Source organism: Carettochelys insculpta, chromosome 7, assembly GCF_033958435.1.
Source record: "Carettochelys insculpta isolate YL-2023 chromosome 7, ASM3395843v1, whole genome shotgun sequence".
Classification (NCBI taxonomy): Eukaryota; Metazoa; Chordata; order Testudines; family Carettochelyidae; genus Carettochelys; species Carettochelys insculpta.
Genome location: NC_134143.1, coordinates 41243046 through 41265585, shown reverse-complemented (window position 1 = coordinate 41265585; position 22540 = coordinate 41243046). Strand labels below are relative to the sequence as shown.

The 22540-nt window shown below is 38.6% G+C and overlaps 1 protein-coding gene across 2 annotated transcripts in view; it reads right to left on the bottom strand.

Annotated features, from left to right (window-relative positions):
- Window positions 1-971: 971 nt before the first annotated feature.
- The window catches only part of TBC1D12 (TBC1 domain family member 12), an 86441-nt gene continuing 64872 nt past the window's right edge, over window positions 972-22540 (bottom strand). Inside the window, exons 5-13 of one of the 2 annotated variants that reach the window (XM_074999545.1) lie at window positions 20076-20193; window positions 19603-19709; window positions 16588-16668; window positions 12800-12894; window positions 12311-12382; window positions 11022-11150; window positions 10660-10769; window positions 6472-6730; window positions 972-3291 (exon numbers count right to left, since the gene is read on the bottom strand). In XM_074999545.1, the coding sequence (XP_074855646.1) occupies window positions 3223-3291; window positions 6472-6730; window positions 10660-10769; window positions 11022-11150; window positions 12311-12382; window positions 12800-12894; window positions 16588-16668; window positions 19603-19709; window positions 20076-20193 (1040 nt within the window). In that variant the 3' untranslated portion in view covers window positions 972-3222. The remainder of the gene's footprint in view (window positions 3292-6471; window positions 6731-10659; window positions 10770-11021; window positions 11151-12310; window positions 12383-12799; window positions 12895-16587; window positions 16669-19602; window positions 19710-20075; window positions 20194-22540) is intronic. The other variant, XM_074999546.1, reaches the window with a different exon arrangement.

Sequence of the window (22540 nt, the reverse complement as noted above, 5' to 3'; positions counted from 1 at the left end):
CCTGACCTCCTGTCCAAAGTGTCACCATTTCCTTGACTTAGAACAGTTTGGCGATAACAACAGTCTGATTTTCACCACTTCATGCTATCAGAAAAGTAACCCCTTATCAGAATAAACTGAATATGTACCTTTGGGTCAACAATGAAATACAGTTACTGAGTTTTCCCATCCCCTAAACTCGCCCTGGAACACAGCTAACACACCTATTAAGCAAAACAGCAAAATACCCCTTGACTCCAGCTCCATCAATGATCCAGGGACAGGACAGTAAGTGGGAATGCTTCCATTCCTCACATCCCCAGCCTCGGTCACCAGCAAACTAGCACTCAGATCAATACCACCTCATTTAAATTACAGTAGTATCCAAAGGTCCCACTATGTATATTTAATGGCACAAGTTAAGCACAACTCAAAATCTTGTTCTCCCCAGCCCCAGTTCAAACCCCCCCCCACCCCCCCTGCTTATGACCTGAGAATGGCTTCAGCTCACCCCGCACTTGGCTCAAGCTCAACCCTCCCTGACCCCAGTTCAACAGTCCCTCCCCCATGTGGCTCTAGTTTAACCCCCCTCCCCTACTGCCCCAGTTCAACCACCACTCCCCATGTGTGGCTCCAGCCCACCCCAGGCTTAACCTCCTGCCTCACTCCCACAGCCCCAACCCACTACCAGGCTTAAGCTCCCTCACCTGTCCCCCACAACCCCAGGACTAACCTTTCAAAAGGAGCTCCAGGTACCCCTGCTGCTCGCTCCCCCAGTTGCAGAACATGCATTCCACCAGGGAAAAACTGCCCCCCAACTTAACCCTCACATAAATTGAGGCACTACTGTACATTATTTCAATTTTCCTCACTACAAGAAAAGCCCATTATCACAAGAACTCCTCTGGGTACAACTCAGATTGAAAAGTTCTTTAGGCAACCGTTTTCTGCTGTATTAAAGATGCCCCAAACACAAATAAAGACTCAAGTACTTGTTCTGCCAATGAGTTTTATTTACACAGTAATTTTTACTAGTGGTCCTTAAGTGAAGGCTAGATCCCTTCTATTTACAATTTTATATACATGTTTATACTTGAAAAGTAAGAAAACTGTACAACAGAACTCAAAAGACAAACTGGATCCAATTAAAGTAGTGAATACATAAGAAAAAAATCTGACATTTTAACTTTAAACTGTATGTTATGAGAAGTATATTCAAATGTAGTTTTAAGCCATATAGCAACATAAAAGTTCTGCCACACTGTAATTCAAACCTTTAACCAGAACAACTTATGCAGACTGCTTTTAAAACACTGGACAACTGAAAAAACCTCCCAAATTTAAAAATGTAATAATCTGATTTTATTTCCACAGAAGAACCTATTACAAAAGTCACAGGTAAGCAATTTATTTACATTAAATACTATCAAAAATGGACTCTGAAAGAGCAAGTGTCAGATACCTGCAATACTATCTGTTTTCAATTTCTAATCCTTAAGATTGAAAGTTGTGTTCTACATCGTTTTAGAGACTAGGGAAATATTGAAAATTCCTGCTTGTGTGGCATGTACCATATGATCTTATTTCTCATACAAATAAAAGAAAAAAGTATTGCCAAACAATAATGCTTCTTCGATTTTTTTCAATATTGCACACCATTAAAGTTCCAAAAACTATTTCATCTTTTTCCCCTCCCTTCCCCCCACCCCCACCAGAATTTGTGTGGACTGAATACATTTGAGGCTCTATTGCTCGTTAAAACATACAGGCTAGTACTACACTCACCTTAATGCCAGCAGCTTGATGCAAATGAGCAGTCTTGAAAATGCAAAATAGCTGCTCATTTACATATCCGAGGCGCTCATTTGCCTATTCCAGGCAGAACACAAGCAATGAAGGCATGGCTCTGCTGGCAAAAAACCACCTTTGTAGCAGCCCACTATCTATGACTTTTTCCAGTCATAAGAGTCTTGCAACAGAAGGGGTTTTTGCCAGAACCACCAAGTCTTCACTACTACTTTTCTTCTGTGAATATGCAAATGAGAAGCCATTTTACATTTTCAAGACTGCTCATTTGTATCAAGCTGCCAAGCTTTAGGTGTGAATGTAGAACTAGCCACAGAGGCTAGTATCAGTAGTTTGTTTCATTAGTGTTTATCATCAAGCAAAAAAGTGAACAATTAGTAATGGTTAAGCAAGATAAAAACTTTTGGTGGTAAATAGCTATTCATGGAATACCCACATAATTTGACTTTAATGTAAGATGCACACTCAACTCTTCAGAAAATAAATGACTGAAAGCATCTTTTATTTAGGTGCACTTTAAATAAGGTGTAATGATAGCACAGGTAAACATACATGTGCTAGCTTTACTCTAGCTAGTTCAGGTAACATGACCGAAGATATGGCAGCACAGAGTAGCCATCCAAGTCCAAGCCAAGGGAACCTGGACATATTTTTGGTAAGCTAGCTTACACAAATGCATGCCTTCATTATGATTTTATCCATTATAGCACCAATATATCTTACTTATCTATGCTATCATTACATTTTATTTCAGTGTACATGGACACTACAAATAATAGGCCTGGACTTTTGCTACTGGCTTAATTTGTAGCAGGACTGGGCGTAAAATTTCTATGGCCCCTGAGTTAAATTTACCTAAGCTGAAGACTGAATCTACAACTGAAGTGAGCTAAATATGACATACCCCAATGTGTTCTATTATCTAGTACAAACATACCTAAATAAACTCATTTGGTCCACAATATTTCTCACTGGTTAATTGTGGAGGTAATATTTGTACCAATGTTCGGTTCAGATAGCAGTTCTTGGACCTTATTTAACATTTTCCTCACTCCCCTCAAAAAAGTGCCTTTGTGGTATTTGTAAAAAAAAAATGTATGCCTCAAAATTTTGTAAGTACCAACAAAAAGTTATTACAAATGTTTATTGCATTAAGCAGATTCTTTTTAAATATTAAATATCTATTACCCACTTTCTCGGTTTCACAAGTTTTAGTATTTTGCTCTCTGTGAAAACAATTCTTCACACAAAAAGCTACTTAATACTGGCAAGAGGGTGAAGATTATCAGTTTCTACCACTGTCCTCAGTCAAATACTGTCTTTCCTTGTGTTTCTTAAGCTTTTCTGTGTAGTGGTTTTCATGTAAAAATGATGTAATAATTCCTTTTTAAAATCAAGTCATTTTTGTAATGTCAATAGACCTTAACATTATGGAGATTAGCTTCTCAGTGCTGGACTATGGTTCTTGTCCCCTTCTTTGTTGTCCTTCATTAGTGAGGCAAACACCTATAAATTAATATTAAAAAACACAGGTTAACATGAGTTGGAGGTTAAAAAATAAGTAGTTATCGTAACACAGGATACTCTTATAAAGACATCATAATACTGATTTTTTTTTCCCCCCAACAAGGATTGTTTACATTTATCGTAAACCTGAGGATCCCTGTTTTCCCTAACATTTACTCTTTTGGTCAAGCGTTAACTGCCAAACCCACAAGAAAAGACTCACTAAAATGGATTGGAAGCTAGACACCACTAATTCTTATTGGGCACAATAACAACACTTCTTTTTCCCTTTCATCAAGAGTACTTGTACAAGCTGCATGTTCCTCAAAAAGCAAACAGAACTGAGCACAAACATTTGGCATGGCAAAACACTACCAAGCAGCTCAGCCCATATGACCACTACACTTAAAAAACCTTCTTTAATGCACAGTGTACAAAGGGCTTGATCGAGAAGAAAAATGTTTGGCTTCTTTCATTCCAACCCTGGTTTTTGGTACTTTTGTAGTTTGGTATGGACCCCAGCAGCAGTAGAGCAAACCTTTTGGCTTTTAAATATTTTTCCTACAACTTCTCAAGGAAGATATTCCGGGCACATACAGAAAAATATGCTCAGCTCCTGAGCTACAAAAGCCCACAAGACAGCTAAATGCCACCCAAAAAAGCTGCTTTTTTCTGTGCAATATATTTTGCTTAAAGTGCCTTATATAATTTACTTTAAATCCTACATCTTAGTCAATACTTCTTATTAGATGTAATAGTTTGCAATAAATATTTGTTTTCTGGACCCAAAACTCAACTATGATATTATTCCCTGCTGCTTTTTTTTTTTTGTTTTTGTTTTTGTTTTTGTTTTTTTTTAAACACACAGGGTCCTAAGGATGCTTGAGCCAAATAATTTTAGAGTGACCATTGTTTGTTATGGTTCCCTTCAAAGTCTATAACCAGGAAGGGAAGTTGCCTTTTCTATGAAGTAATAAGCCATCTCCTCCATGAATGAAACCTGATTTACTCTTGAAATAGATGAGTTGGACATACTTCACATGGAGAGAGCAGTCCAAATACTTGCCTTTAATGCAATATTTCTTAAAAATAAGACTTCCATTACAAAGTAGGCTCTACCATCATAGAACTGGGGTCAGCAACATTTCCAAGGTACAGTGTCAAAATTTCACCTTTACGTGTAGTTCAAATGATGCTTTGGATAGTGATAATTTTTAAAAGTTACTAATAGTCCTACTTACAGCAGCTTCATTCATAAAGGCGCAAAGTTTTACCATTTGGTGCAGGGGTCCACCACAATGTAGCACTGATTTTTGTGAAAAGGAGGGTCAGGCTCTGCTCACCTTCCAAACATGTTAGCTTAAAATCATTTAAAAGGAGGGGGAGCACTTCTTACTTGCCTCCTAGGTTTTGGCTGGGGGGGGGGGGGGGGGAGGAAGGCATCACAAGCCACATTTTCTTTTTTTTTTTTTTTTTTTTTTTTTAAATGAAATCCCACGTAATCCTATGTAGCCTTTCATACAAGGTGCTTGTTTTAAGGATAGAAAAAAAAAATCAGTGGGACCGCTGCTTCAAAGCAGCAAGATTTAAAGAGTACCCTGACCGTATGCCAGGGGCAGGCAAATCCAGAGCCCAGTTTTCCAGCCTGGCAGGGTGGGCAGGCAGAGAATGGCTGAGGTGTGAAGAGGGTTGCTTTGCATCCCCCTCTTGGCCAGGGCATTGCTGTGGGCTCAGACTGCATACCCAGCCTCCGGGCTCATTACCTCAGAAACAAGTGCAAGGAAGCATGGTCCCCTGGGAGTGCAAGCTGCACGAAGGGGAAACCCAGATGTTTGGGGCTCTTTTCACACTGGCTGCAATCGGCCACGCTCATGCCCAAATTGGAAGAAATCTGTTCTGCCTGGACCGGAGCCAGTCAGCAGTTCCATGAACTTCAACGTGGGACATGCTTTTGTCACCAAGCCAGAGGATGCTGCTGCGGGTGGCACATGCTGTGGGTGACCAGGGGCCCTGGGTGGGAAGAGGGCTTCAGCACCCCACCCCAGAGTGACCTTCTGCCCTCCCCAGACCTCTGCAGGCAAAGTTCAAGCAGAGCATCAGGCACGGGCCTGACCCATCCCTCAGCGAGACGCTGTTTCCCCATAATGGCCTCCTCCCAGCCAAGACCCCTGGCCCCACCACAGCACACAGTCCCTGGCTCCACATACCAATAAAAAATTGTCTTGCATGCCACTCTTGGCAGGTATGCCAATGATTGCCAACACATCATAGAATAATAGGCTTGGAAAGGACCTTGAAAAAAATCACCTAATCCAGTCCCCTGCAGTCATTGAAGGATTAAGTATTCTCTAGACCAGTGTTTCCTGCAAGCTACGCACTTGGGTGTCCACCCAGGAGAGATTCAAATGCCAGCAACCTGATTAGCAGAGCACACGTGCTGCTGGCTGTGGGTTTCTACCAGTGGTGAGCAAAAGCCTTACTAAAAGTTAAGACACACCAAATTTGCTGCTTTCTTCTCTGCCTCCCTGCAATCCACAAGGTGTTACCTTTCAAAGAAGGCCATCAAGTTGATCTGACATGATTTGTTCTTGACCAGTACATGCTAACTATTACGTATCGCTTGATTTTCTTCTAGATGCTTGCAAATTGATTGCCTGATTATGTGTTCCATGACCTTTCTGGGTTGTCTGTATTTCTGTTTTTATGGAAGGGCACTGTATTTGCCTTCTTCCACTCTTCTGAAATCTCTCCCATCTTCCACAACTTTTTAGACATAATCTCTAATAGCTCAGATAATTCTTCAATTAGCTCTGAGTATTTTAGGATGCATTTCTTCAAGCCTGCATAACGAATACATTTAACTTGTCTAACTTGACTTATTTTTCCCCTATTTTAGGCTCTGATCTTATCTCATTTTCACTGGCATTCACCATGACAGATGTGTAACTGCCACCAACCTTCTTGGTGAAAACCAAAACAAAAGTCATTCTGCACCTCTGTCATTTTCACATTTTCTATTACTGTTTCCTGACCCCTCCATCATTGAGTAACAGGCCTATCCTGTCCTTGAGTTGTCATCTTGCTTCTTCTGTCATGGAATTACCCTACATGTTTTAAAACTGTGTAGGACACTGTCAATTTTGAGACATATTAACAACTTTTAGTCATGTTTTTACTCACCTGAGCCCATTTTTTATTACTATTCTGCATCTGAGTAGCTGCAATGCAACTAAAAAGCCTTTCTGATGTGATGTCTTCAGGCAGTTTTGTTAGAAACTGTGCTATATGAATGAAGTCCATTTGTAGGAGGATATCTTCATATAATCGAAGAATTCCTAAACCTGTTCGAAACAAAAACTCTTCTCCATCTCTACAAAATACATCCCAGACTCGACAGGCCAGGTCAAGTGGTAGTGACTTGCTGTAGAGTGTGAAGATCCTATAATTGTATAAAAAGGTAACTGCTTAGTGCTCGTTTTACTTCAGAAACACAATCAGATCCTATAACTCCACCCTTTTCAAGATTTTAAAAAGCCATCAAATAAGAATTACCACTGACATCTTCAAGACCTAATTATTTTCTAGTTTTATCCTTTGATAGAAAGTTTCAATTTCTAGCAGTGTTTTAGATGGTGCCCTAGAATCTGAAGTCCCATTCTGAGATGGGACATTAGCTCCTTGTTCCCATGCTACAGGGAGTATCTCATTTGAGCACCTCTCTCCACCCCTCCCTCTTCCTTACAGAGCAATTTAGATATCTTCCACCCACTGGAATTCAGATGTCTCCAAAGAGACAGTGTGGAGAAGGGATATACAACACACTGAACAGGGCTTTTCCCTTGAATTTTGTTTTGATTTAAGCTTCAGTAGTATTTTTGTCCATTTGGTTGGAAAAGGCTTGAAGCATCACATGATACGTTCACAAAACAATTTTTAGCTGTTTTGACTGGCAAGTATGACATTAAAACTTTAGGCTGGTCAGCCATTTCTGAACAATTTAATTTTTAAGAGCAGAAAACATTTTGTTAGTCTGGGAAAATGATGGCATGAAATGTGCTTGGGTGACAAGATATTAGACGCAGGCAACATTTACAATCCATGACATGCATTGGGGATCACTTCATTTCTAAATCCAGTTATTTCTGGGATGAAGCAAGACAGCTTCAATGCACATCACCTCTCAAAACACTTAAGAATCGAACAAGGAGAATATTGGAATCAATTAAAAATTGGGAAAAGGAGGACATAAAATTAGGATATAAAACCCAAACCATTTTACAGCAGTGTTTATATAGGTGTCAATCCAAAACTCCTTTGAAGATGCATGAAGGTAACACATTTTAATATTTTCTTCTCAATACATGTTACTATATTTGTTGTAATAGCACTACAAATTAATATATGATGAAGTTACCCATCATAGATCAGCTCAGTTGGAAGTGTTTTTAAAACGATCATCTGTTAAACGTATATGTAAATACATACCATGGCACTTGGTCTACAAGTGGGTCTGTCCCACGAAAGCTCACCTAATAAATTATTTTGTTAGTCTTTAAAAGTGCTACTTTACTGCTTTTTTGTTTTGATTTTTAAAGAATATTAACTTGTTTACATTCTTGCTTCATCTTTCTCCATCATGATTTTGTGTATTCCTTTCAACTTGAACATTAAGTACTTTTACATGTTTGCTATTTCTAAGTCTATCCTTTCACTTCTCCAATTCTTATCCCTTTGTTCTGCCTCTCTACATAAGAACAGCCATACTGGGTCAGACCAAAGGTCCATCCAGCCCAGTATCCTGTCTGCCGACAGTGGCCAGTGCCAGGTGCCCCAGGGGAGGTGAACCGAAGACAATGATCAAGCAATTTGTCTCCTGCCATCTGTCTCCAGCCTTTGACTAAAGGCTAGGGGCACCATACTTTACCCTTGGCTAATAGCCATTTATAGACCTAACCTCCAAAAATTTATCAAGCTCTATTTTAAACTGTGTTAGAGTGCTGGCCTTCACAGCCTCCTCCGGCAAGGAGTTCCACAGGTTGACTGTGCGCTGTGTGAAGAAAAATTCTTATTAGTTTTAAACCTACTACCCATTAATTTCATTTGGTGTCCTATAGTTCTTATATTATGGGAACAAGTAAACAACTTTTCAATATTCACTTTCTCCACACCACTCCTAATTTTATATACCTCTATCATATCGCCCCTCAATCTCCTCTTTTCCAGACTGGAAGTCCCAGTCTCTCTAGCCTCTCCTCATATGGGACCCTTTCCAAACCCTTAATCATTTTAGTTGCCCTTTTCTGAACTTTTTCTAATGCCACTATATCTTTTTTGAGGTGAAAAGACCACATCTGCACACAGTACACAAGATGTGGGCGTACCATAGTTTTATATAGGGGAAGTACGATATTCTTCATCTTATCTTCTATCCCTTTTTTAATAATTCCTAACATCCTATTTGCTTTACTGACTGCCGCTGCACTTTGCATGGATGTTTTCAGAGAACTATCCACTATAATTCCAAGATCCCTTTCCTGAGCTGTTGTATCTAAATTTGCCTCCATCACATTGTATGTATAATTGGGGTTTTTCTTCCCAATGTGCATTACCTTACACTTACCCACTTTGAATTTCATTTGCCATTTTGCTGCCCAATCCCTCAGTTTGCTGAGATCTTTTTGAAGTTCTTCACAATCTACTTTGGTTTTGACTATCCTGAACAGCTTGGTATCACCTGCAAACTTTGCCACCTCACTGCTTACCCCTTTTTCAAGTTGAACAGGATTGGTCCCAGGACTGACCCTTGGGGAACACCACTAGTTACCCCCCTCCATTGTGAAAATTTACCATTTATTCTAACCCTTTGTTTCCTGTCTTTTAACCCGTTTTCAATCCATGAAAGGATCTTTCCTCCGCTCCCACGACCACCTAATTTACCTAAGAGCCTTTGGTGAGGGACCTTGTCAAAGGCTTTCTGGAAATTTAAGTATATTATGTCCACTGGATCCCCTTGTCTGCATGTTTGTTAACCCCTTCAAAGAACTCTAATAGATTAGTAAGACATGACTTCCCTCTACAGAAACCATGCTGACTTTTGCCCAACAAATCATGTTCCCCTACGTGTCTGAGAATTTTATTCTTTATTATTGTTTCTACTAATTTGCCTAGTACTGACGTTAGAGTTACCAGTCTGTAATTGCCAGGGTCTCCTGTAGAGCCCTTTTTAAATATTGGCGTTATATTAGCTGTCTTCCAGTCATTGGGTACCGAAGCTGATTTAAAGGATAGGTTACAAACCACCATTAATAGCTCTGCAATTTCACATTTGAGTTCTTTCAGAACCCTTGGGTGAATGCCATCTGATCCTGGAGACTTGTTACTGTTTATCAATTAGTTCCAAAACCTCTTCTACTGACACTTCAATCTGGGACAGTTCCTCAGATTTGTCACCTACAAAGGACGGCTCAGATTTGGGAACCTCTGTAATATCCTCAGACGTGAAGACTGAAGCAAAGAAATCATTTAGTTTCTCTGCAATGGCATTATCTTCCTTGATTGCTCCTTTTATATCTCTATCGTCCAGGGGTCCCACTGCTTTTTTTAGCAGGCTTCCTGCTTCTAATGTACTTAAACATTTTACTATTGTTTTTTGAATTTATGGCTAACTGTTCCTCAAAATCTTTTTTGGCTTTTCTTATTACATTTTTACACTTAATTTGGCAGTGTTTATGTTCCTTTCTATTTTCCTCACTAGGATTTAACTTCCACTTTTTAAAGGATGCCTTTTTATCTCACTGCCTCTTTTACATGGTTGTTAAGCCACAGTGGCTCTTTTTTAGGTCTCTTACTGTGCTTTTTAATTTGGGGTATACATTTAAGTTGGGCCTCTAATATGGTGTCCTTGAAAAGTTTCCATGCAGCCTGCAAGGATTTTACTTTAGTTACTCTAATTTAGTTTTCCCTTGGTACTCTCCTCTTAGTCTTTTATTCAGTATCCTTTTACTGCTCCCTCCCCTACTACAACTGGACCAAAACATCATTCCCTTGAGCCACCTCCTTCCTGCCAAGGTCACAACTAATGACCTCAACAATGTGGTACGGAGCCAGAATAAAAACCTTCCTAAATTATTTGTCGTCTTTTTTTCTGTCTGAAAACTTCAAGTTCATAAATATATACTGATACTGGAACCAGGCGCTCCTGAAAGGGCTGCCATCAGATGTACACCTGTGCAAGGTAATTATCTAGTTCATGAGATGTAGACCTTTTGGCAGTAATTTATTCCTAAACAAACTACTGACCTATACTGTGCTTCTCCTCCAAAACCACACATAGTTGCTAAACCAGAATTGCTGTGCCTGTTAACTTACCAGTCTATCAAGTATATGTCTGGAGTAAGACTACATGATTTGAAGTGAAGAAATAGTTTTGGGAGATTTTCTTCAAAGAATACTTCAAACGCTGCAAAATATTTCAGCATCTGTAGGACGAAGTATAACAAAAATTGAGGCTCTTAAAACCTTAAAAATTTTCCATGGTACAACAAATTCTGCTTTATTTAACTTCTAGAAATGTATGTAATTAAATCACATTAGCCTGACTAATTCTAACCATTGTTAGAAATTGTTTGGTATCCAAAAGAATGAAGGATTAAAAGCCTACTAATAGTACAAATACATTCTGAATCCAAGAACAAAATAAAGGTCTAATACTTTACAATCTGTTAGCATACCATGCTATGATCCACACGAAAAAAGGCCAGCTGGCATGGCTTATTTAGGAGGTTTGCAAAGGCAATGAAAGCATCTGCCTCTTCCAGATTGAGAATGAGTACTGCAGCAATGAAAGACATCCCTTGCACCTTAAATGAGGACGTGCAATTAATCCACAGAGAATACAACACAGTTTATAAATGCATACATTTATAACCCAGTTATGCAAAATTTTGAAGTGTATACAAGGTAATATTGTTCCAAGACTGCAGATGGAGGTTAGTGAGCAACTGCCCGAGGGCCTGGAAATTTGAAGGGGACTAGGGCTCTGGGCCACTGTATCTACCTCTGCGGCAGAGGTGGAATGCAGAGCTCTGGATCCTTTAAATTTCTGATGGAGTACCTCACTACATGCTCTGTGCAGCTCGGAGGGCAGGAGGGGGCCCAGCACCATGCTCTGGCCAGCGCTGAGGGCTGGATGCTCCCAGCTTGGCCCCTTCCATCTGAGGCCTCATCCCTTCCAGAGGCCTCATCCCTCTCCACCTTGCCTGGGGGCTTACAGAAGCTGTTCACCACCACCACTGCCCTCCCACCCCCCTCCACAGTTAAAGGAAATGCTTAATTTTAAATCCATTATCTAAAATTGCTTTACAACATGAAGCTAAAACAGTGATAACATAAAACCAAGAAAATCGCATTTATTTTGCAGAAGAAAGTGTTTGTCAGAGTTCAGGGAGGCCTTGGATAATCAAAAGGTGCCCAGGAATTTGGAACGCCCCTGTTTAGGAAAGATAACAGACTGGATGCAGAGCTTATTCACTCAAAGACAGAAACAACACTCCAGTTACACTGTAGAATCAACTGGAACATTCCCATTAACCAATGCCATTTGTTTTCATGCCCCCAGCCCACATTCCTTAAGTGCCTACATAAATGGTTATCTACATTTAATTTTGCAACTCTGACTTCTCTGCTCCTAGATTACCAGGCAGCAAAGTGACTATCAATTTTCTCCTATTATTTCTACCTGCTGACATGCTTCACCTCCATCCCATCTAGACAACAGTATTAGGGGACTTTTAAAAAGAGAACTGTAACAGCAACAATCTACTGTCTTTACAGACATTCCCTTCCTGTAAAATTAACCATAACATCAAGTAGGTTTTCAGAGACACGTGCATCATATGCTCATTTAGTTGGGAACTACTTTATAGCACAGTAAAAAGCTCATACAACAGGAAGCTTTGATACACTGCAACTTACATATCTACACTATTCAAAACTATCAGTATATAGAGCAAATACTTACATATCCCACATCAGGTCTGTAACATGTATATGCTCCTAAGATACTATGCAAGACATCATGATATGGACCCCCCTTAGAAAGAGAAACATAATGTTAGTTTCTATTGTAAAGCTTTACTCAATCCAGATAATCAAACTAATCAACTAAAGACTCAAAAAGGTAAGCCCCTTAATTATTATGTATTCATAACCATTGGGACCCTAATTGATCAGACACATGCACATTGATTTTGCTTCACAACCTACAATTGTTAAAAGCTATTAATATGGTGTTACTGTCAAGTATACCACCACCACCTAAAATTTCTACAGTATCTTGCATTCGGGATAAAAACTCATCTCAACTTTTTTCACTTATTTTGATGGACACAGTGTAAATATACCTTATTCATATGACACCACAAGCTCTCTAACGCTTGACATACAACACAATGTGAATTTAAAAAAAAAAAAAAAGCTGTTTCATGAAACCAATTTTGAAAATTCTCACCTTCTGAAAAATATAGAAGGATGGAAATGTGCGTGATATATCCAGCTTAATTAGTTCCAGGCTAGCCTCACGGTCAGCAACAGACACACCTGCATCTGCAAGTACACAAAACAAATCATGAAAACTGACAAAATATGCAGCTATTCTACAGACATTTCTTTGAGTCAATATGAAGTCACCTATGAATACACAAAGAAATTCAGGAAATTGTCAGTATACACAACTTGACGGTAAAGAGTTAATTCTTGTTCTTTGAGTCTATGTCTACGCTAGAGGGTTTTGTCAACAAAACAGGCATTTTGTCACCAAACTTGGAAAGCATCCAGATTCCCAAGACCTTCTGTCAATGGTAAATCAACAGAACGCATCACTTTTATCAACAGCCTTATCCCACGCCGCATGAGGCATAACACCTCTACCAAGAGAAAGCCAGTGTGGATGTTCAGGAGAGGGTGCGGGGAAGCTTCTGTACACAGGCAGGGCTTCTGGGATATATAGTAGCCCTCTCTGCTATGCTTCTGGTTGGCCATTTTTTCAAGAGCGCAACCAGGCGGTCCACACACTGTCGACAGAGTGGAATGTTTTTGCAATCTGCTTGGTAATTTGGCTGCAATCTTCCGACAAAAACTTCTGTCAACAAATCACTGTAATCTAGACATAGCCTGAATGTTCTTTCTCCAAAGCCATACCATAAGTCTTACATATCTAGGACCCCTGAGAACTTTTTTAGAAAGCGTGACTACTTGCCTTACATTAACTGGAGTTCTTTTAAATATCTTTGGCCACATGGATCTCAATGCAAGTGTGCTTGTTCCCCACACATGCAACCCTAGAATCTTTTAGCTTGCATTGCCTTTTAAAGCTGTGAATGCCCCCTTGCATACCCCCTAACTGCATCCCAATCTCCAGACAGGAATGCCTTTAAAGCATGCCACAGACATTGCTTGAACTCTTGGCAGACTGCAGCTTAACTGAACAGGGATGGAACCCTGTCAGTTTCATTAAAATCAAACCTATAGAACACCCATTTGATGCTACAGGAAGCTCTTTGGCACCGTAACTCCTCCCTGTTACAGGTCTCTGAAATGACTGCCTCATCTCTGTATCCAAGGACTATATAAGTATCATATCAATGGGGGGGGGGGGGGGAAAAACAGGTTTCTTGTTTTTTAATTTCTCACACAAACACCACCACCACCCCTGCCAAAAAACAATAGGTTTCTGTCCATTGATACTTGAAGCATTCAGTTGATCAGGCCAGCACAATATTTTCTTTTAAAAAGGTTCATTACAGTAAGTGCTCACTGCCTTGAGCTTCTCCTTCCCCTGATCTCCCCACCATCCAGCTTGTGACCTTGATTTTCTATTATACTCCTTAAGCTATCTATTACTATAGAAAAACCAATTCTAGGATCACATGGCTAGTCACACAATTCCTAGTGAGGCTCTGGAGAATGAGATTTAACAATAGCCACTTTACTAATCCAGAACTGTCACTCTAGTAATTTGATAATTGCCAGCTAGCTTTTTTCAACTGGTTACCAGCAACCACTAAAAACTCTTTACATCAAGTCATCAGGATATTGCATGGACATTTGCTTAGACACACATCAGGAACCACTACCATGAAAACAGGAGTACATTAGTCTTAAATCAGGTAAAATGGAAAAAATAATATTAATTTCTGTAACTCATTCCAAGTTGACTTTTTTAAAAAGTAAAATCTTACTGGACTACAAAGAAGTTATGTCATGATATTTCATTTTCTCGTAAGTGTATATAAAATTCAGAATAGGTAAAAACTTAGCATCTTACTGAAAAGCATGTATTAATTGAACAGATAGTGGAGGTAGTCATACCTGATAACATTTAAAAGCTACAAAATTATTTGAGGAGAAAATAGAGAAAACATGAAAATAAACAAAATTAGAAAAGCTTTGGAAAGATGTGAAAGAAAAGATGAATATTTTTAGAAAAATATTCAAGGCCAATCCAAATACATGAAGTAATCCAAATATATAAAATACATTTTCCATAGTTCTCTACACAACAATCCACTAACAGATCTTTCCGCTCTTGAAAATATAGCAAAAAAGGGGAAAAATACTGCAAGTCCATTTGCTTTGGACTTTCCTTGTACATTTCTAAGAACAGAAACATAAATGTAATATGAATACATCAAACCATAGCTAGAGCCCCATTTTTCCCTTTTAAGGGTCTCAAAGTAAGCAAGAGAACGTTCTGTTTGAAAATGTTCTGGCAATGTGATACTATAATAAAAAAATTAAAACTAAACTACGGGTGTTCATGCAGTGCAAAGGCAAAAAGGATAATCAAAGTCATTTAAACGTGTATGCCAAAGACAATCAAACTTAGTGTCATGGTCTCATACAAAAGATTTTTAAAAACAGTTTGCCTCTGATTAGTCACAGATGTGGACTAAGGAAAGCCTGAGTAATTTACTGGCAAAGAAACTTTGGAAATCAATATAGTCTAAGCAGAAATTTTTTCTCTTCCACATGACTTGTGTTTATGAGCTGGTGGTTTTTGTTTTTGTTTTTTTTTAAAGTATTGTTACTACAGTAAACTAAATACAACAAAAATAACTATGGCTACCTCTAACACTAGAGGCATCTGTCTACAGAAGTTACTGTCAGAAGAGATGTTCCAAAAAACTTCTGTCAACAGATCGTATCTACACATAAAAGTAGAGTGATCTTTTGATGCACTCTGTCAACAAAATGCCGCCTCCCCCCCCGCCCCAGCATCTATACAGCTATATTAAATAACATTTTACAGGACAAGTCTCAGCAGCAGCACAATAAATTAATACTTACGATTAAAAAAAAAAGATTTTCAACAGTAAAAATAAGCTATATTCACAATATGCAATAAAAAAAAAATTGGGGACAAAATTGGAAAATGCAGAGGATTTAAAATATGAGAGAGAGAGAGAGAATTACATGTTACTATCCCTATTTTATAGATTAGAAGAGCACGAGTCTTGCATTTAGGAATCAGACTGCAATAAAGACCTCAGGCAATTCAATCTCTCAGGGTATGTCTACAGAGCAGCCTTATTCTGAAATAAGCTATAGTGAAATAGCTGATTTTGAAATAGTGCTACACTTAGCTATTTTGAAATACATTGTCTAAACAAGAGCCATTGGATACTATGGCTTATTTCTAAATAGGCACTATTGCTCATGAAATGAGGTTTACCAATTTCAAAATAAGACATCCATTATTTCAAATTAATTTCAAACTAACAGTGTGTTGTGTAGCTGCTAGGATAGTTATTTCATAATAACTTTGTTGTACAGACCTATCCTCAGGTTTTCCATCTGTAAAATGGTTACTAATACAACAGCCCCAAGACAGGGGAAAAAGTTAAGAACCACTCAAGCAAGGCTAGGCAATGGCAAAGATGGTACTAGGTAGGATCTTGTATTTTTTTGGGCTTGACCTACTGGAAAGAGGTCACTGATCCTGGATTTTCAACAAAACAAAGGAAAAACATTAATTTAAAATTTATATTTTATATTAAACTGTTCCCATCAATGCGTCTTTCTGCAGGCATCTCTCCTGGAATGGGAAGTAAGAGAGTACATCTACTGGGTGATCTGCTACAAGACAAAAGCATCAAGGACAAGCTGCACCTGGAAGCAGTGAAACTTTTAATTCTCATCTGAATTGAGCCTCTAAGCCTTCAGAAATTTGCCTCTCTATGTCAAACCCTACAAAAAACACCACAGATAACATTTGGTATTATCATTGAAGGAACACACCTTCAGTATCATTCTCTGAATTTGTCTCACTGAAGCTTTTCCATCTTTCCTTGGCTCTGGATAAGAAGATTTCATAGAGTTCTGCAAAACACAGCAAAAAACATATACCATAAACAAATATCTTCAAAACAGAGCTTTTTAGCTCTGGTCTCATTCCCACCCACCACTCCTCCCTAAATCTAGTATCTGGGGTCTTAAAATGAGAGAACACATTAGATGAGGTTACTTTAAAAAAATCACTGTATTATACTTTTACCCAGGGTTCTAGAAATGTCAACTGTATTATGCTTTGTTTTTTAATGAACATTCAAATCACAACACAAGGTATGAAAACAATATTTGTTTCTATTACACGTTTATTGAAACAAGCCCACTTGTAAAAGCAAAAGCATGCTATGTTCAGTTCTGGGAAGGATTTGGACAAACTGGAGAGTCTCCAGGGGAGAGCACAAAAGTGACAAAATGTTTTAGTAAACCTGACCTCTGAGGAAAGATTAAAACTTGGGCATGTTTAATCTTGAGAAAAGGGGATTTCTGGGGGGTTGCAGGGGGGAATAATCATTAAGAAGTCTTCAGACATGTTAAAGGCTGTTATAACAAAGATAGTGATTGACTTTTTTTCCCATTTCCTGTATTGGCATGCTTCCTTATTCTCACCAAATTCTCTTTATGTGGTCCTACATAAGGCTCAAGAATTACTATCACACATGATTTCTAGAAAGAAAAGCTAGTAAATTTATTTTGAAGTTTCCATTAAAATTGACATTATAAAAGAACTTGTAAAGATGCAACCAATCAGTGTTTCACTGTACCTTGCATTTCACCCTTGCAAATGTGTCTTGGCCAACCCAAACTTCCTTTTACAGCATTTCAGTGTTTTTAATTTGCAACTTTAAAAAAACTTATGCACTTGAGCCATCACTCCTGTTTCCCAACCTTTGGCATAATACACCAGAGTTTTTCCTCTATGTATGTGTCTTCAGCAGATTTTGGAAGGGCTGTTCTGCCTTTTTTACTACATAAAAAGAAATTATTTGCTGTGTTTCATTTGCTGTTCACCAACAGTTCACGATACTTGACCCCAATAGCATTTAATTTCTTTTTTTTTTTTAAATGGCAGAGTACTCCTTATAGAGTACATATGCAATATATAAAGGAACTAGTAGATTTACCCAGTGTTGCTCAGAGGGTCCTTAATTCAATTTTTCTTGGGAGGTGGAAATAAAAGGAAAACATACATGCTTGATTGAAATGACTATTTTTCAAAAAGTCCTGTTATTTTATTAAGTTAATTTTTTATTTCACATTTCTTTTAAGAAGGGGTTGCTAAAATGTGTCCATTTAATTTTTTAAAAATGAGAATTCCATCAAGTGTAAGTATTTTTTCTTTTCTTCCATATACGCTCCAACCATTCCCTATGTCTTAACAAAAAAAGGGCTACAGTCAATTTGGTTGCCAATTGCATTTTCTTCTAGTTTTCAAACCTTAAGCATTCATTTAGCTGTGCCAAAACAGAGTGCTGCTCCAAATTTCTTCATTTGCTACCTTTACTGTAAGTTTTATTGAAAAGCAATCCTATTCCAGGTTCATCTTATTTTTTGTGCTCATCTTGGTTCAGTCTCTTTCAACATTCACTCCCCTATGTCAGTTTAAAGGAATATACTTGATTTGATGACTGTCTCTTCTGTTTGGTTTTATAAGAAGCAATTCCATCTCAGGCATATCCCATTTTCCTGGCACAACTAAACCGTTATATTGCTTTAAGTTATGATAAGAAGTTGTATACCAAATTTGGTCCTAGCTCTTACCATTTAGGAGAGGTTCTTGATCAAACAGAAAATCTCTTTAAAATATACAGTAGATAGAACAGTATTTCGGCAGACATTATGCTCTTGCTAACATTCAGGTATTTCATTTGACAGCCTGAGTTAGATCCCTGATGCACTGAGATAGTGTTGAAGCAGGTCAATATTTACAACTTGTACAATGCATAAAAATGTATAACAATTGTGTGAATTAGTGTACATATGCAACAATCACCATGTTTTAAATACTTAAATGTAGCCTTTTTATTCTTTTCTAAATAAGCTGGAGGTCGTGATAGCCTAGTATAGGCACACTCATATATGTGTATATATTCAAGAATTCTTCAACCTGCACAAATACACAAAAAAATTTCCAAATTCAGTCGACTTTTTTTAATAACTTGAATCCATAAGTAAAACTTCATGCATCTTGGGAGAAAAATGTCCCTTTGGACGCAAAGGTGTGCTCCAGAATATAAAAAACATGCAATTTTTATATTAGTTACATATCAATGAAAAGAGGTGTTTAGAACAGAAACAAAAAAATCTTCATAGCTCACAAAGGACTCTGCTTATAAGCCTGTGAAATATTCTTATAGTAAGCGAACACATCCTAATAGGTGTCAGTGGTTTTCTTAGAACTGTGGTGTTCAATAAGGCAACGTAGTATGGCAAATTGTATCTCAGGAGAACCACACACATGGGGCACCCCTCCGGCTGCTCTGCGCACATGCCCCACCATATAGTGGGACAAGTGCATGGTGGCAGAGGAAGCTCCTCCTGCTGTGGTGGACTCCAGCCATGGGGTGGCTCGCACAGTGCAGTTCCCAGTGAGTAATCCTGTAGGTGGGGGGAACGGGGAAGAAAGAGTGGTGTGCATGGCAACTGGTTAAACTTCTCTTGAACACAGTCTTAGAACCTGATTTTTCCTTCATTAAACAAAAAAATAAAGAACAAGAAAAAAAAAAAAAAAGCATCCAATTCACTCTATTCTGACCTTTAAAAAAAAAAAAAAAAGGTCTCATATAAGCTGACAACTATTCACTAGCAAAGGGCAAGATTTCTGATTGATCAGATCAGTAAAAGAGGATTTCCCTGCCCCCACAATATTAGAGACAAACAGGAAAGAAAGAGCAGGGAATTGGTACAAGTTTGGATAAACAAAGTTAAAGAGTTTTGTTTAGACGTGTATATTTACATGGCACTCACCATGAGTAATATTTAATTCGTTTCCAATAGCTAGACTCCAGACCTTCCCACGAACACTAGGAGGTAACCCCTGCCACCACAATTCTCGAACTCTTCGGGTAGTACGCCTAGAGAATAAACAGAAGAAATTTAGCAATTTCTGTTCCGTCCCCCACTGAGCAGTTCATCCATAACATAATATTCTACTACCAAAGTCAAAAATCAAAGCTCTCTGCTTATGCTCTTGGATCAAAAGGGTTAGGATTGCATTGCTTAGCAGCCCACTGTAAGGAATATTTCATGGGGCTCAAATGATTCCTCGTTATATTTGTGGCACTAATGGTGGGATATAAACCACCTTTGGCCGGTGCGCTCACGCCAACTTGTCAGGAGTACAGAGGAAGAACATAAACTGGGTGGTTCCTTTGTGTTCTAAGAGGGGTAAAATAAGCCACATTTGCATAAAGCTTAGAATAGAAAAGGTGTTCACTCACATGCCTTCCCAGTTAGGTAGTATTTCATTAATCCAAATCACCATAGCACTAGCAATATTTTCCTCTTGCTTGAATCGCTCCTTCATTATTCTTTTCCTTTTGTGTGCTTCTTTAATTTCTGTTAAACAGACAATATTTTAATGCATGACACTGTAGGAGCAGAGTTATAGTCTTAAGTATTCTGACAGTCTGTGGAAGAGTCAAAGCTAAACACTAGTTCATATGCAAATGTATTTTCCACATGTCTGTTTTAGAGATTGAAAGCAGGGATTATCAAATTAGTTTTTTAAATAAACTCATTTCCCTAGAAGGCAAGTCATGAACAAATGTATAGGTCTTCCTACATGCCTCACTGGTAGCTTAAAGTTTAGTCCTGCTTTGAGAAGGGTCTATAAAAATAGACATGCAGTGTTCCACATTTACTGTAGCAAAATGATTTTCATGTCAACTGTACTCAAATGTTTCCCCAAACCAAGCCATGCAAATCATTCTTGGAGTGTGGGAGCCAAGATAATCAAATTGGGAGGCAGGATGAGGGTTAGGTGCTCCTCTGAACCAAAGCAATCCAGTCTTTCCACCACCATCTAATGCCACATTTTCTGTTCTATTGTAGTCTGTTCTCATGACAGTGGCATCTTTCTCAATTATTTTTATGTCATCTATCTCCTTCTTTTTCGTCTTCCCCCAGATGGTACCCAATCAAGGGATCATCTCTGAATACAGTTTTTTGACATCTATACAACAGTCTAAATTACAATAATCTTCATTCTAAAAATCCTTCTCTCTGGCCAGTGCTTCATGCCATACACTGGTACTGGTTACCCTTTCCCGCCAGCAGACACACAGTATTCTGCGCAAGGATCTCTGATGGAATGCTTTAGTGTCCTGCTGTTGGTTTCTGGAATATGCCAAGTTTCAGAAGCAGAAAATAATGCAAGCCTCACAAGGGCACCAAAGAACTTGATCTTCGTTCTTATGTGAATCTCACTGATTTTCCAGAAAGCTGTAGCATTGAAGAAGGTGCTACATGCCTTTCACTTCCTTACAGAGACAGCCTTTGGTACTGACTGTGCTTCTAAGGTAGGCAAACCCATTAACCACACTGTACACTTCGCTATCAAATCTGTGTTACCACTGCTGACTCCTCCGTCAACAGTCATAACTTTCCTTTTCTTCTGGATAATTCTTAACCCAATTTTGATGGCCTCATATACGTCATTGGTTGGGGGTTTTTTTTCATAGCACCATCAGGTATCCAGCATAACACATTATCTGCAAAGGTGATATCCTGAAGATTTCTTCTGTTCTGTACAATTGTTGCTTCCCTTCAACATTACTTTTTTTTTTTTTTGGCATCATGTAATCTGTTAATGCGGAAGAGGAAAAAAAGGTGATATACAGCACACCAGTGACAATATCAAATCAGTCTTTCCACTCTGTCCTTACACAGCATTTTAAACCTTCATACAGTATCTCGGTCCTCTTCATGAGCTTTCTAGGAAGCCCACATTGTCACAAGACCTTCCATAGCAAAACTATGAATTCAACCCAAAGATTTTTGTGAAGTCTATAAACTTCACCAGTAATCTTTGTGAAAGGTCTTGCTTACTGGAAATCATCTCAAGGTGAAAAATGTGGTCTATGCACAATCATTTTGATCTAAACCCTGCTTGGTTGGGGTGCAGTTCCCCCCCCGCCCCCCACCAGCAGTAAACAACAGGACACATTTCTGGTACTGAAAGTAGTCCTATTCCTTACCACACATGGCTTATCAACAGCGTTCCCTCTCATTTTTTCATTCGTTGGCAGAATAAATTGTTATGTGCACCAAGGCATGTACAAATGTGTACCAGCAGCGAAAACACCTGCTTCCCACTATGAGTGGCTGTGGACCCCCTGTTGAATCAACTAGGTGGCATCTGAATCTCTCTGGGCAGACACCCAAGTACTGAGCTTAGAAGGAACACTGCTTAGCAGCAGCTTTCCTTTCTTTGGAATTTACGGAGCACACCTTTCTTCCAATTCTCTGGACATTAAATTATACAACAATTCTTGACTCCTCCCCACCCCTCTACTCTCTGATTTGCTCACCTTGATAATCAACGTTGACAAATCAGGAAAAAAAAATTACTATTTTTGGTTCTGTGTGCCTTAAATATTGAGTCTGTTCTGGCTATGGTCTGAAGAAGTGGGTCCATCCCATGAAAGCTCACCTAATAAATTTTTTGTTAGCCTTTAAAATGCTACTTTACTGTTTTTTAGTTTTGATAGTATATAGACTAGCGCGTCTTTCTCTCTCTTACTAACAAAGTGTGTGTTTTTCATAAACTACCACCTCCTTCCCAGATTCACACATTTCAGCTGTGATCTTATCTTGACCAGGCACTTGGCCATTCTTAACTGATTTATTTCTTCCTTTGTTTCTGTTTCTGCAATGTCTAGCAATGAGATATTTTATTCTTCAC